General features: G+C 55.1%; 1 protein-coding gene across 1 annotated transcript; it reads right to left on the reverse strand.

The window, feature by feature from the left end:
• Positions 1-93: 93 nt before the first annotated feature.
• Positions 94-11518, reverse strand: NATD1 (N-acetyltransferase domain containing 1). The gene is made up of 3 exons (XM_080617246.1): positions 11341-11518; positions 3929-4047; positions 94-3142 (listed from the first exon to the last, which is right to left on the reverse strand). Exons 1-3 carry the CDS (start codon positions 11435-11437, stop codon positions 3026-3028), a joined length of 333 nt encoding a protein of 110 aa, XP_080473372.1. The 5' UTR covers positions 11438-11518; the 3' UTR covers positions 94-3025.
• Positions 11519-15396: the final 3878 nt, after the last annotated feature.

Raw genomic sequence — 15396 nt, forward strand, 5'->3', positions numbered from 1 at the left:
GGAAGCACTGCAGGGCAGTTAAGCCACACTTTTTATTGTATTGTATTCCATGCATTATGTTCATGTTTTATAGTACGACAGAGGGGAGGGAGGAAGATAAATGTTAGACAGAAAGAAAAGCAGAAAGGTCGTTTGTAACAGGTCCTGAGAAGGAAAGGCACATCGAAACCACCGAATTCAACAGAATGGAGACCTTGGACAGAGGAAGACAACGCTGGGAAGTGGGTGAGGGAAGGGGTGTTTCAAGTTGGGTGGTGTGGAAGCACGTTGGACAGCAATCTGCACCTCCCCACCCACCCAGGTCTATAGTTCAAATGGGTCTGGGGAACCTCGATATTCAACCAAACCACTTCCACACTCCTGTTGCCAGAGAGAGTCCAAGATCCCCAACTCCTCCAGACTTAGTGAGCACCAAGGGGCAGCCCAGGACTCAAAGCTCCTTCCTGCAGAGGCCAGTTGGAGGGGCAGGGCTGCCCAACACCAAGACCCCGAGCCATCTCCTGCCTGGCAAGGCCACATCTCAGGAGCACCATGGACCGCAGCATCGCTGGTGACCTGTAGGTATTGCTATTTATCGTCAGAGACCACAGGGAAGGGAAGACCAGGGCAGGGGATGGGTACAGCAGTGAAACTGTTGGCACGAACACTGGCACACGTCTCCGTCAGGTCACACACCGGAGGGACTGTAGCACCTTGAAGGGAAGCAGCAGCAAGACCGTGTGCTGGGCCTGATTTAAGGCAGCCGCTTGTGATCCGGTGCTGGGAAGCATGAGATTCCTGTCAGAGCAGCATGAAGGGCTCCAGAGCCAAGCTGGGATGCTGGGATACTGCAGCAACCACAGCACACCCTCTGCTCTCATGCAGCTGATACAATGGTGCTTCTGGAACTGTCACACAGTGGAAGTGAGCACAAAACCAGGGCAGAAGCTTGCAGCACTGGGCTCACGCTATTGCTCCCATGAGGCAGCCAGGCACACATCTCTTCCAAGCGCCCAGCCCCGCTGTGATAACAATACAACAGTGTCTTATCTTGGCTTGCAAGAGAGGAAACGGTTCAGCTTCACCTTGAGATCAAGAGCAGGGATGGCTCTGTCATTGCTTGCTGTGACAGAGCCAGCCTTGCTCCTGTAACTGGATGCTGAAGTGTTTTTTGCATATTAAAGAGTGAATATTTAGCAGCCCAGATTTCTTCTTGAGCCCTTTTAACCTGCAACCCTTTCCCAGTCCCTCTAAGCCATCCTGAAAGTCACATCCTGGCTGAAATCAGCAGCAAGAGGGCAGAAATGTGAGGCAGTGGCAAGGCTGAGCCCAACGCCTCTTCTGAGCAGCTCAAGCTGGAGATGGCTCTGCTCAATGGACACAGGCAGGGGTCTCACAGCCTGTAGCATGGCAGGGCTGGAGTTTGTGAGGGTTTGGGGTCAGAGGGCTGTGTTATATTGGTGGTGGGCAGCCCAAAAGCAGAGGCAGGCAGCCTCGAGCCAGAAGGAACAGCTCAGGGCTGAGATCAGGCACAGGGTCTCCATCTCTGACCAACGCAACCAGGGTGTAGGAGCTTTTGCCTTTGCTGCCACGGGCTTGGTGCTGGGCACTGGGAGAGGGCCGAGCTGCCTCCTGGCTTCATTCAGTGCTTGGCACAGATTGTAAACTTTAGTCCCTGCTGAGAGAGAAGCTGGGGCTGGATTCGACCTCCAGGTGAAAGGCTCTTTATCTGCTTCTTGTTTCAGGTTGCTGAGGGCTGGTGTCCCCACCACAGCCCAGCCCTGGGATCAAGGGGAGATGCTCTGGGATGTAACTCAGGCCCTGTAAAGCCTGGGCAAGGCAGCAAGCCAGAAGCAGGCAGCACCATCACAGTGTCACCTCTGCATCCAACTGCGGCAATGCTGAGCTGTGCTACAGGGTCATCATCTGTGGAGGTAACAGCACAAGGGTGTTCCTGCTGCTGGCTGAGCACCCTGGGCTTGGAGCTGTGAGGGGGCCAGTGAGCAGGCAGGTAATGCCCTGAACCAGGGCTTCTTTCCAAAGGCTGTAAGGAGAAGTGACCAGCATCCATGTGGAGGCAGGCGGCTCCAGCATCGGGTCCTGGAGATGGGATAGGAGCAAGTCCCAGAGGCCTTACTTACCCCTGTTGCTAGGAAACCACTCTGGTGCCTGCAAAAGCATGGGGTGTCCCCTTATTGCTTAGGCCAAGGCTCATGCTCTTCTCCTGAGCAGGCTTTGTCCACACCAGCACGGTCAGCATCAATAGCGGGGAGCAGAGACAGGAATGATGGCCATGACTCTGTGGAGATTCCTTGCTGGGGCTATGTATAGGAGGCTGTGCAGGAGCTGGCATCTCCAGGGAGCAGTATCTGCAACTCAGCTGCCTTTCTTCCTCTGCACATTCGCATATGCTCTGCCGCAGCCCTTGTAGATTAAACTCACTCCTTACATGGTTCCTGTCTCTAGACTTGAAGGTGTCACCATCCCAGTGTCTCCACAATGGTGCAGCAAAGCCCCCGAGGTGCCACCATGGCCCACACGTTCTCATCTGTACTCCACATGGGCTTGGGCAATGCTCAGTGTCCAACAGATGCTGCAGGGGATGAACCTGCCACCTCCCTCTGTCCCACAAGGCTTCATCCATAGCATCTCCCCCAGCTGCTGGGAAGAAAGGGGAGCTGGTACCCCACAACCACCCCAACCAGCATCCCTCAGCAAGTTCATAGCTGTCACCAGGCAAAGGGGAGAGGATGAGGTGCAGATTGGCTCATCCCCTGCTCTTGTGATGGAGTTTGGTGGAAGAATCATCCTCTTCCATTGCCTGGCTTGGGAAGAGCACCGAGAGGCACCGCACGTGCCTGGAGCCAGCAGCCGTGCTCACACGTGGGCAGAGAGGAGGAGGTTGTGCCCACACTCATGCACCCCATGGATGCATTTAAAAAAGAGAGGGAATTGTGAGTGTGGGAAGGGGTTTTCCTGAGACGGCAGAGAAGCGAAGGCCGCGTTGAACAGTCAGGGACAGCGCTGGCGTCGGAGCAGTCCTGCCTTAAGGCTGCAAGTGTTCCAGGTACTGTGGCAGGGGGTTCTCCTTGACGTACTTCTGAATGTACCAGCACGTCAGGTGAGCTTTCAGGTCCTCCTCCACCACGAAGTCCAGGGCTGCCTGCAAGCAGTCAGAGAGGACACAAGGTTTACAACCAGCACCCTTAGCCTATGCTCTCCTCTGAAGGCTCACAGGGATCCGGACTCCTGCACCCCACATGCAGCCGGGGGAGCAGGAAGCTACTCTCATGTATCCCCTGTATGAGGCAGACGGAGGGAGAGGATGAGGGCAGAGCATAGTTATCCTGCCACAGCCTCTATGGTGCCACTGGAGCCCCAGTTTAAACACAGACGTGCAGGGACCCCCTGGGTAACCCTCAATGCATCCAGCCTGGTGGATGCTGGCACTGCAGGTGAGCCAGCCATATCTTATAAAGGCCACCTTTGTCACCCATTTGCCTGGTTTATGGGGCCAGGGAGTAGCTGTAACCCCAAAGCATCACCCCATAGTCCTCACCACCACTGTGCTTGTGGCTCCTCAGCTCTCCCTGCATGGCTGCAGGTCTCAAGGGCAGGAAAGGGGCTTACAGGAACCTTGAAGCTTTGAGATGAGGGGGGCCAGCCCTTAGGAGAGGGGCTGCATCAGAGTGGGTGTGAGGGCTGTTTGCTGCAAGGAGGAAAAGCAGAGCCTGGGTGAGCAGCTGGACATGCTGGCACCCACCCAGTCCCTCTCACCACCAGAAATAGGAATGCCTGACCACAGATTTCCATCTACCCCGCCAGCCGCCCCATCTCCCAACGGATCAGAGTCAGTTCCCATGGGGCATGCATTCGATTCCAATGGGATGGGGCTTCAGCCAGGCTTTCTAGCCATGGCTTCTGCCCTTTTGGGTGGCCGGGGCTGTACCTTGGCGAGGTGCTTGGCTATTCCTCTCCCTCGATAGGCATCTGGGACTTCTGTGTGCTGCAAGTCCACGATCCGCTTCCCCACGTATTCATAGAGCAGCACTGCCTTGTCATGGCAACCTGGGGGTGTGAGAGAGAGGGATGAGGCTTAGGATGTCCCTGGGGAGCCCCAGGCTCCTGGTCCACCAGGATGGAGGCCACAGCAGGGGATGAGCAGCTTTGGGACTGATACAAGAGCCCTTGTGCCCATGGGAATGGCTGTGGTGCTGTGTGGGACGCTTTGTGTTTGGTGCCAGTTGGACGGCCAATTCCCTTCTCTCCACAGCACAGTGTTTGTGTCAGGGCATGAAACAGGACAAGACTTCCCAGCCTGGTCCTGCAGCATCTGAACAGACACATTCTGGGAGAGGTGAATCCCATAAACACACCGGAAAGCTCCCATAGGCATGCAAGGGGGTTTGTGCACGCACATTTACATGCACAAACACATAGAGGCTTCCTGTTGCAACACCCTGACCTTTCTCACAGCAGCTTAGTTACAGGAAAAAAGACATTTCAGCACACGTGTAAACCAGAGGAGAGCTAAAAAACACCCTCTGGCTTCATCTGCAGAGCCTGAGCTTTGCCTTCAATGCAAAAGCAAACACTTGAGGTCTAGAGGGCTGCTGCATTTAAAAGCCAGTTTCAGAAAGGCAGGTTTCCAGTCTAAGACATAAGCTCAAGTAGAATCATGTAAACCTTGCCTTTTCCTCCAATAACCATTGGAGGATGAAGGGCACAAGTTTCCCCTGCATTTACTCACTATATGCTTTCACGGAGCTCAATACTCTGTATTTCAATTGCATTTCAGCTGACAGCTCCACCCCATCCCTGTATTTGCGAGGCAGCAGGAATGAGCCCATTTGAATTGTGTTTCAAGAGAAGCAGCCCAGGCTTTTGTTCCTGCTCCTTTTAGGCAGCGATTCAATCCCCCTACATTGGATGGAAACCTTTGCATTTCCAGCCCGAGTTTATTCCTGCTGGTTTCTACCCGCTCTTTCCTGTGCCAACATTGTTCTGGGGTGGACATAAATAATTCCCCTCCCTGCTGTTCCCCTGGGTATTTCCAGGCACCAGTCCTGCCCCTCTCAGCCTCTACACCATAAAGCCAAGCTCCTTTAGTCTCCCTACAGATGCCCCACTCTGTCTTAGGACAGAAGGTTTGGGGTAAAGCACTGGGATGGGCAGAGATAACAGAGTGGGGAAGGGGCTGAAGGGGTGCTTGCCTCTTCCCTGTTACTAAGCCCGATGCAGATGAGATCCTATAGCCCCATTTTACAGCTGCGAATCTTTGTGGGGAATAAAGGGAGAACCAAACACTTTTCCATATGGATCCAGGGCACCCAAGAAGAGCCAAGGGAGCAACTGCAAGCCCAGCTCTTCCCCAGTAGCACAGATCGGTCCCACTGGAGGGACAGCCCCAGGTCGGGGCACAGGCAAAGCCTCCTGTCAGAAGTGCCACATTGAGTGGCAGCTCCCTCAGAGGCACCTCTCGGAGGTGGTTTTGGCAGAGCTGACAGCACTGAAGGCTGTAAAATGCTCTGACAAGGGCGGCTTTCACATGCTCCAGCCCTTCCACTTTGCTCTGCGCTGCTCCTGGGTCAGAAGTTTCCATAGGCTCTGCCTGAGGCTTTGATAAGTTTGAAACTAAATCCTCTGTGTGATGAGAGAGCAAAAAGCATCTTCTTTTTCATATACTTTCCTATGTATGATCTGTTTAGAGCTATCACGCTCACAAATGCATTTAAAGCAGAAGGTGATGCAGTGCTTGGAGGACCTCAGATACACCCTGGACAGACCTTCCCTTGTATCTGCTGGACCACAGAAGCATCACAAACCCCCAGCCAAGAGGATGCCCCCAGTGTACAGGTGAACACACACAGAGCCCAAAGGATTCTACACCTGGCTCTACAGAGCAAACCAGCACTGCCAATGCTGTGGGAAACTGGTCTCAGTGCAGAACATCCCAGTTCAGTACATAAACACATCTGGATGTGCTCACCTTGGTGATGGGACCCTGAGCCACACAGCACATGAAATCAAGGATGCTTGGCACACAGGGTTTGGTGAGGACCCTGCAGGTGACACTGACAGCCTGGGAGGAGATTGCTGCTGGCTGTGCAGTCTCCCAGTCCCTCATCTCCAGCTCCCTGCTGTGGGTGATGCAGAACCACAAGCGCAAGAGGAGCTGACGGGGAGGATAGCCAGAGGTGAGTGGTTATGCTTAAAGGTCTCCGCAAACACCCCCTGCAAGCCCTCTGGGCAGGAACAAACCTGAATGCGTGGCACAGCTGGATACACAGATCTGGAGGTGGGAAAAAGCCCTGATAACGAAGGAAAAACAAGCCAGGATCCAAAAGGAGATGGAGATCCTGCTTCCTCTGCCGAGCAAGGCTGAAGGTGGCCAATGGCTCACAAAGGGAGGGGAAGGACCGGCCAATGGAAAGCCCATTTCCTTCAAGAGCAGCTGCTCTGCACATGTTCTCTGCACCATCCCCACTGGGACCCAGAGCCTCTGGGAGAAGCAGGATGAAGCAGGCTGTACCCCAAATCTGGGCTGTTCTAGGCTCTCCATGAGCCAGGCATAACCCTTGTTTTCCCACTGACAGACTTCCCTGGGGCTGGAGGGAAGAGAGGAAGGAGCAGAAGCACCCTGCTGCAATACAATGCTGGAAGAAGCCAGCTTTGCTGTTATGTGGTACCTTGGACACGGGGAATATTCCCAGCAAAGTTGGGGGAGCTGGAAGCAGGAGCAGCCCAACCCCAGCTTATTGCAGTCCCAAAGAAGGGGCACACAGACACCACAGCAAAACACGGCATAACTGAGATGCCACGAGCCAGCCTCCCACCTGCCTGTCTTATCCCATAGACCTCGGAGCAGGGATTTTATCAGCCTGGGCAGATAGAGCCTGGCAAAACAGACCCAGGTCTTAACCCTTGAGCCTCATCGCACTGTGTGACATGTTGGACTCGCAGACACTCCCCTGCACAGCGCCTCAGCTTCAAGCCACCCTGAGCAAGGAAGTCTGAGTCAATGCAAATCAGCGCAGCAAGAAAGAGGAGCAAGAGATGGAAGCAGCAGCAGGGCTGGTCCCCAGCCTGCCCTCCTTCAACTACAGGGTGCATGGGGAGGGGGAAGCTTTCTTTAAGGGGAGCAAGGGACAACTTGCTCTCCATTGGGATCAACGGGATGGCGCTCCCACCCAAGGAGGGAGGCCAGCTTTGGGCAGCACTGACGGACACCAGTCCCCAGGCTGGGTGGCTCATGAGCCTCAGGGGAACAAGCAGCGAGCCCAGCCCCAGCAGGGCACGGCATCATCCAGAAAGGCACAGACATCCTGCTCCAGCGCATCCTTCACTGACCCCTCTCCCATTGTCTTCTCCCTGTCCCTCTATGTTGGCCCCAGCCCCACATACACCATTGCGAGCCCAAGGAACTCAGTGTTGAGCAGCAGGGTTGAGCAGTTGCCAGCCTTTGGAGGCAGCCCCTGAGCTCCAGCCTCCTTAAAGCACTGCTGCAAAGCCATTCCTGGACAACAACGGGGAGAAGGGAACAGACACCAGCCCCGTTTCCCACTCTCAGACCTAAGAAAACCCATAGGCAGGCAGCAGCTCAGCTCCTGTGGCTGCGGAGCCAAAAGGTGGATGCTGAAAGCTGTGTGTGAGGCAATGTATGAGGACAAGATGTCCCAGGGAGCTCGTGCATCCCAGGCTGGAGCTCGCTGCATGCTGCCGGCTGGCCTTGATCCCCAGGGAGCCAGTGGCACGTTACTAGGGAGAGAAAACACAACAGAGTACAACAGACAGAGCCGAGTGGAGATGGTGCAGCCCATGGAGGGGCCTCACTCGCAGGAGCAGCACTGGGGGGGGATCCTGGTTTGAAGCAGTTTCCTGTTTAGGAGCTTTCTTGAGGTGACTGCAGCACAGGAGAGGAGTGGGGATGGCACAGAAACACAGAGTGGTTTGGAAGGGACCTTAAAGCTCATGCAGTTCCAACCCCCTGCCACGGGCAGGGACACCTTCCACTAGAGCAGCTTGCTCCAAGCCCCTGTGTCCAACCTGGCCTTGAACACTGCCAGGGATGGGGCAGCCACAGCTTCTCTGGGCACCCTGTGCCAGCGCCTCAGCACCCTCACAGGGAAGAGCTTCTGCCTAAGGGCTCATCTCAGTCTCCCCTCTGGCAGGTTAAAGCCATTCCCCTTGGCCTGTCCTTACATCCCTTGTCCAAAGCCCCTCTCCAGGTTTCTTGTTAGGCCCCCTTTAGGGGGTCCCTGTCTTGATGCAGTGACCGGACCCCTTCATCCCCACTGCAAACTCAGCAGTTGCTCCCTCCTGGAGGGCATCTGCCCCAGTGGTGAGTGAGGAAAGCACCAAGGCACGACCTGCTCCAGTTTTCCTTATGAACACAAGCCTGGACTCCCGACAATGAGCTCCTGAGACTCACCTCTGCAGCAGGCAAAGCAGGAGCTTCCAGCCACTGGATCCTACCCAAACCCGGCTGGGGAGGAGCAGGAGGTTTGGGCAGTGTGGCTTGCTGCACCCACGTGTTGGATGAGCGGGAGTGTGGGTGTGCAAGGAGCCCACGCACCCCTTTGGATCTGGAGCCGCTTGGTGCATGCGGTGAGCCCATCTCCCCACCGGAGAGCCTGATGTGTTTGATGGGTAGCAAGGCCAGTCCCCTGCCCCAAGGCAGCTGTGCCAGCAGCTGGAATGACCGACTACTTCAGGGTGAGGTCTTTTTGGGTTTCTTGTTTTGACCAGAAATGTTATCTTGGATCTCAAAAAACCCCCAACTATTCCTGACTAAACCAGCCCGTCCGATTCCCATGGAAGTTCTGAGCTTTGTCAAACTGATGTTTTCCAACACAGTCGCTACATGGGGAGGTTTCTGGCTCGCTCGTGCTGTTAGTCACATCTCAAGCGATTACAAATCCAGTCGGGCTTCTTCTTCCCCTCCCCTAAGAGGGATAACCAAGCTCGGTGAGGTCTGGTTGTAACCAGCTTTACTTCCAGCTTCCCAATGCATTTGGGATGCAAGGAAAAAGGGGATGTGTTAAAGTGAAGCAGCTGCTTCTATCAGAAGCTTTAGGAGCCATGTGAGGTGAGAAAGGGAAGCAAGAGCAGAGAAGAGAAAGCCAGGGCAACCCAGAAAACACCAAATGCAATTCATCTTTCATGTGTCCGAGGAGGAAGTTGACACATGAGGTTACCCGGGGATGCAGAGGCAAACACAGGATGATGCTGAACACCAACACTTTCACAACCACTTCACAGCTTTCACAGTGTCTCAGGCCTCTTGTACAGGGATTTCCATTAGAAGATCACCACGGAAAGTGGTGATATTCTAATATATACTGTATTATATATACTAATATATAGTATATTATACATAGTATATTGTATATGCTAATACTATATTATCTATACTGATATACACTATATATTATTATATATACTAACACTATATACTATGATATATACTATACATTATGTACTCTAATACATACTATACACTGCCCAACATCACAGTACCATAAGCCACCAACCCATTAGAACAGAGACCAGCAAAGCCTGGCTCCTTGCTCCGTGAGCCTCATGCACCACAGCATCACCCACACTCAGCATCTACCCAAGATTAGGACCAAGACAGCAGATACAAGCTGATCCTGGAGCCCACAGTGAACTACGAGTTCACGCCGTGGGCTGCTGCTCATCCCTGCCGTAGTCCCTTTCAGAGGGACACGCAGGTCACCTCGACACTAAAACCTGACCCGTTTCTTGTCATTCCCTTGAGTGCAGCATGGAAAACCAGCTGGCACATTCAGCACCACTGATGCTCATCGTGCCAGCAGCGATGAAGAGAGCAGCACAGGAAATAAACACCCTGCCAGGCACTCCCACAGAGATGGTTATCGCCTGACCACCTTCCAGGGCTTGGCTGTCATCAGCACATGCCTAACGAGGAGGAGGGACGGATCACCCGCTCCGCGGGGACGTCACTCAGCCCGGTAGCAGGAATACCGTCACGCCAGGACGCGGCTCAGCTTCCTTGTGTGGCTGGCACTGAACTCCCAGAGAAACAACCCTGATCTTGCGGATCCACATACAACACTGAGGCTTCCCAAGCTGTGGTCATTCCCTTCTGGAGCTGTTTGTGCCAATTCCCACATGACTCCCACTGTAGATCCTATAGCTGATTCCCTCTCAAAGTTCCCCTTCTCCAGACCCAACTCATCCCCACTCAGCCCACAGTGTGGCCAGCTGAGGTTTTATATGGCAAACCATGATAAAGAACTTACATTTCCCTAAGGAAACGCTCTCTTTGTGCACACACAAACTTCACTGAGGGTGATGGCGCTGTGTCACAGCTCTTGTAATGGCAACAGGGGACCTTGTTTGATCTCCTTCTGTTTGAAACAAGCAGTTGGAGCGGTTGTTTTCCCCGCACCCATCACACACGTCTCCTCCTTCCTCGCTCCTCCACTGCTGAGCCTCCAGCCTGCACTTTGTAATTAGTGGTTGAAATGAAAATGGGATGGAGGGGGGGGGGGGAGGAAGAGCCTAAAATAAACTCCAGCCTATTCCTGTTGTTTCATTGGGAATGCTCCTGCAGTCGGTGTCATTCTGAACTACCCAGCTATTTTTTAGGAGACAACTCCCCTGCAATTTCTGCAGGGCAGCGAGGCAGCCTGTTTTATCCAGAGTAGCTCTCAGCACAACAGATGGGCAGGGAAAAGAGGTTGGGATCATGGAATATTTGCGATTAACCATTAAGAGGACGGCTAGAAAAGAATCAGTGTGCCATAGAGAAACTGAAGTGGTACCTACTCCTTTTGCTCCATCCACTCAACACGTGGCAGAGCTGTCGGGGGGGGGTCACCCCATCATTAGGGGTCCCCAGCCCTGGTCCTACAGATGCTTGTGGCCATGGTGCTGTGGGTCCTGCTGAACCCAGTGCCAAGCACCCATAGTGCTGGGCCCCCTAAGGGCTTCCTTACAGGAATCCCATCGAGCATCTCACGCACACACCGAGGCCACATCCCCAACACGGACCAAAGCCACTTGCTCGTGGTGGGGGCAAGCTGGTGCCCCCAAAACCGACCCGTGCCCTCGTGGGGCTCCCCACACCAACCAAGAGACCCCCAGATCCCACGGGTTGAGCCTTCAGGGAAGGATGTGGGGAAGCATCCGGAACAGGGGGCACAGAGGCGCATCGGGGGGCGACACAGAGGGATGAAGAGCGGGTGGCAGGGCCGAGTGTTCGGGGAATAGAGAAAAGGGGGAACAATGGGGTAACAAGGGGGGATTAGGACCCCCAAGGGGGTATAACCCGGGTCAGAACGGGGTCGATAACCCCGTGCCCCCGCTCCTTACCGTTGAGCCGCACGGTGAACTGCCTCCGCTTCCGATCGTGCTCCACCTGGATGGGGCAGCCCTGCTCCAGGAGGCCGAGCGGCGCCGAATGCGCCATGACCGGGCCGGGTTGGGTTGGGCCGGGCTCGGTTCTATTAAGGCCGTACGCGGCACAGGAGCACCGGGTCCCGCTACCGGTAACGCAGGCACCGGAGCAGGGTCAGGCCAGGCCGGGCCGCCCGGGCCGCCGTGGGGCTGGCACCGGCGCGCGGCCGCAGGAAACCAGCTGTGCGCCACGTGCCCGCGGCCCAGCCAATGGCCGCGCCGCCGTTTTGTTTTGGTACGGCCGCCCGGCTCTTAAAGGGACAGCGCACCCCCAAAGACAGCACCCGCGGGGCACGGCGCCCCCGCGCGGGAGGGCACGGGAGTGGGCACCGGAGGGGGTATAGGCACGGGCGTGGGGCGCCTTGGCCCCCCATTGCGGCCGGGCTGCACTGTGTGCTCTGTACCGGCTTATTGGTGCTGTACTGTGGCCCAGCACCAGGTATTGCCCCACTGTGCTGCCTGCCAGGCAAACCCTGTCCTTGTACTGGGTTTTCTGCTCCGGTGTAGTGGTGCTGTGCTGCTGCTGGACTGGTGCACTGGTCCTGTCCCGATGTACTGGTGCTGGACTGGTGCACTGGTCCTGTCCCACTTTATTGGTGCTGTGCTGTTCTGGATTAGTGCTCTGGTCCTGTCCCAGTGTATTGGTGCTGTGCTGCTCTGAATTGGTGTACTGGTCCTGTCCCAATGTACTGGTGCTGGACTGGTGCACTGGTCCTGTCCCACTTTATTGGTGCTGTGCTGTTCTGGATTAGTGCTCTGGTCCTGTCCCAGTGTATTGGTGCTCTGCTGTTCTGGATTGTTGCACTGGTCCTGTCGCAGTGTATTGGTGCTGTGCTGTTCTGGATTGGTGCTCTGGTCCTGTCCCACTTTATTGGTGCTGTGCTGTTCTGGATTAGTGCTCTGGCCCTGTCCCAGTGTATTGGTGCTCTGCTGTTCTGGATTGGTGCACCGGTCCTGTCGCAGTGTATTGGTGCTGTGCTGTTCTGGACAGGTGCACTGGTCCTGCCCCAGCGTACTGGTGATGTGCTATATTGCTGCCCTGCTGTACTGGTATTGAACCAGCATACAGGACTGGTGCTGTGCCAGTGCCATGATGACTGCTTGTGGGGCAGTTGCACTGAGTGCACCCACAAAACCAGAAGCACTTGAGCATCTTCAGGGGGGATTTAGGTTGGATATAAGGAAGAAGCTCTTCTCTGTGAGGGTGCTGAGGCGCTGGCACAGGGTGCCCAGAGAAGCTGTGGCTGCCCCATCCCTGGCAGTGTTCAAGGCCAGCTTGGACACAGGGGCTTGGAGCAAGCTGCCCTAGTGGAAGGGGTCCCTGCCCATGGCAGGGGTCGGAGCTGGATGAGATTTAAGGTACCTTCAACACAAACCATTCTGTGCTTCCACACATCTCATCATGTACCTCAGGGTCTTGATAACCCCAATACAGCCAAGATGTGCAAACAGGGGGAGGAAATAGGGGTGTTTGTCTCCATACCCATGGACCTGTAGCTCCAACACCTCGATGGATGTGAACTGAAAGCTCCAGAGGTGGGAGCTGAGCCTGGCCGAGATGTCTGCCTACCACCTGCCTGTACAACAGGAAAAGCAGCAACACCTGGAATCAGTCTGGAGCCAGTAATAGTCCACCAGCAGCTACTCTGCACCTAAATACCACCCCGTGTAGCTTAGCCTTTGTTTACTCCTCCCTTTGGCTCCTACTCCCTGAGTTGGAGCCCATCAGCTGATTAATTCATCAGGGCACTCCATTTGCGCTGCTCCATCAGTGGGTGCTGAGTGCGGGTGCTGTGCCCCCTCGGGTCACGCTCTCCTGCTCCCATCGAGAACCCACGGAAATGGGTGTCTGGAGAGAGGCTTCCTCATCTTCCTCCTCTGTGAAAGGCTGGAAAACACCAGTGATGAGATGCCATTCCTGGCTGCCTTCGCTCCGCCTGTGTTCCCACACCATATGGTGGTGCAGGGAGATAAAAGTGGGAAAAAACACCCGGAGCAGGGAATGTAGGGGGAGGCAAACAAGGCTGCAAACAGCCAGGCCAAGCACAGCTTTGATTGTGCAGGGGGGAGCCTGGGGCAGGCAGAGGGACCAAATACTGCATCCTGATGCCCTCCAGTGCACAGGGATGCTCAGGACAAAGTCACTTCACTGGGAAGGCTGAGGAGAGGGAAAAGGAGGAGCAGGTTTTGCACAGACAAAGGCAAGGGGCTCCTTGTTCATCCTCAGGGATCTACTCACTGTGCTGGGGACACCTTCTTTGGATGCATTTCCACATGCACTTTTCCCTGTGATTTCCACATTGCACTGCCTTTGCTTGTGGTGATTCCATCTACCTCAAGCCAGCAGTTACAGCCATCTCTGATCTTTCAGATGCATCCTTCCAGCACAGTCTATGGGGTCCATGCTGGCAGGCATTATAGGCTGCAGAAGAAGAGAGGTGCTCCCCATGCCCCACTATGGACAAGAACGTGATCTACGCTGCCTTTGGTCCCTTCCTTGCAGCCTGTGCACGTCCATGTGCTCCATCCTCAGCCTTCCCACCCTGCTGGACTTTGATGCCAACCATACCCCATTCTCCATTTGGACTCCTGCAGGGCTGGAAGGCCTCCGAATAGATGACAAAGCCCCACTTGTGAAGTGCCTGGTGATTCAAGGTGGGTCAATAAACACCTGTGAGTGTTTCATCCACCCTATAATTGCAGCCAAGGCCAGCAGTGATCTCCAGCCGTGCCTGGGGGTGCAAGGCGAAGGGATGCTGTAGTACGCAATGGAGACAGCAGGGTCATGTCCTGCACTCCTAGGTGCCACCAGCATCAGTGTCCAAGCCGATCCCACCACTCCTTGCAGGTCCACATCCAGCAAAGATGCCAGCTATGCTCTGCACTCCCTAAACCTCCCACCCTAACACTGCCAAAACCCATTGGGATCAGCTGGGTTGGAGCTCAGCCCTCATTGTTGGCTCAGATTTATACAGCTAAATACCAGGAAGGCCCAGTCTGCTCCCATCTCCTGCTGGTCCAGCCCAGGCAGCAACGTCTGCAGCTCTTGCATCAGGGGTAATTACCCTGCGGTTGAACTGGAGCAGGGTTTTTGAGAAAGACTCCTCACCTGTGTTGAAAGGGGGTGAATCTGCTCTGTCTCAGGAAGGTAATTGCTCTCCCTATTAAAACCCATAATTTACTTCCCATTTGACCTTTTCTAGGTTCAGTTTGAAGCTGACAGATCTTATGCCGGATTACAGGTCCATTTGTGGCACCTATGTCCACAGAGGCACAGATCCCATTTCACCCAGCTCCTGCCATGATTCCCTTGTGTTCTCTGGTTTTAAGGCAGCTTTTCCAGCGCTGGAACTGATCCAGAACACTGCAAAACATGAAGCTGGGAATGGCTGTGAGAGACCTGCTGTGATTTCCCCAGGGCTGTCTGCAGCTCCCACCCCTCCTTTGTGTCTGTATGGATCACGCTTGGAATTTCAGCCAGAAAATGGCACTTGTCATCTCATTTTTCCTTGCTCAACTGCACCACTCATGTTCTGCTCACTAGCTCGGGTGTTTGGGGAGCATCCTGTGCCATGGTGCATTGCTGGCCTGACTCATCTAGGAATAAAGCCCCATCAGTTTGCCACCCAGCCCCATGGAAGATGTGATGAGCTTCGCCCGTCTCAGCTGCACAGCATCACCCCCATCACGCTCTGTATCCCTGTGCCAACACAGGGGTCCCTTGGGCCGTGCTGCCGGTAGGGCAGCCCCCCAAACTCCGCCTCTTCCCCCCGAGGTCTGGGGGAACAGAACACCACCACTCCTCCGCCCGCCCGACTCACTTCACTCTCACAGCCATGTCTGAGAACCGCAAAGCTCTTCCCGCGGAGGCCGGGTAACCACGCCTCCTTCCCCACCGCGGACCAATCCCGACGCTCAGGGGCGGAGCCCACAGGCCGTTGCGTCGCCCCGCCCCGGCGCTGTTCTCCGGCG

The sequence above is a fragment of the Psittacula echo genome, assembly GCF_963264785.1.
Source record: "Psittacula echo genome assembly, chromosome: 5".
Classification (NCBI taxonomy): domain Eukaryota; kingdom Metazoa; phylum Chordata; class Aves; order Psittaciformes; family Psittacidae; genus Psittacula; species Psittacula echo.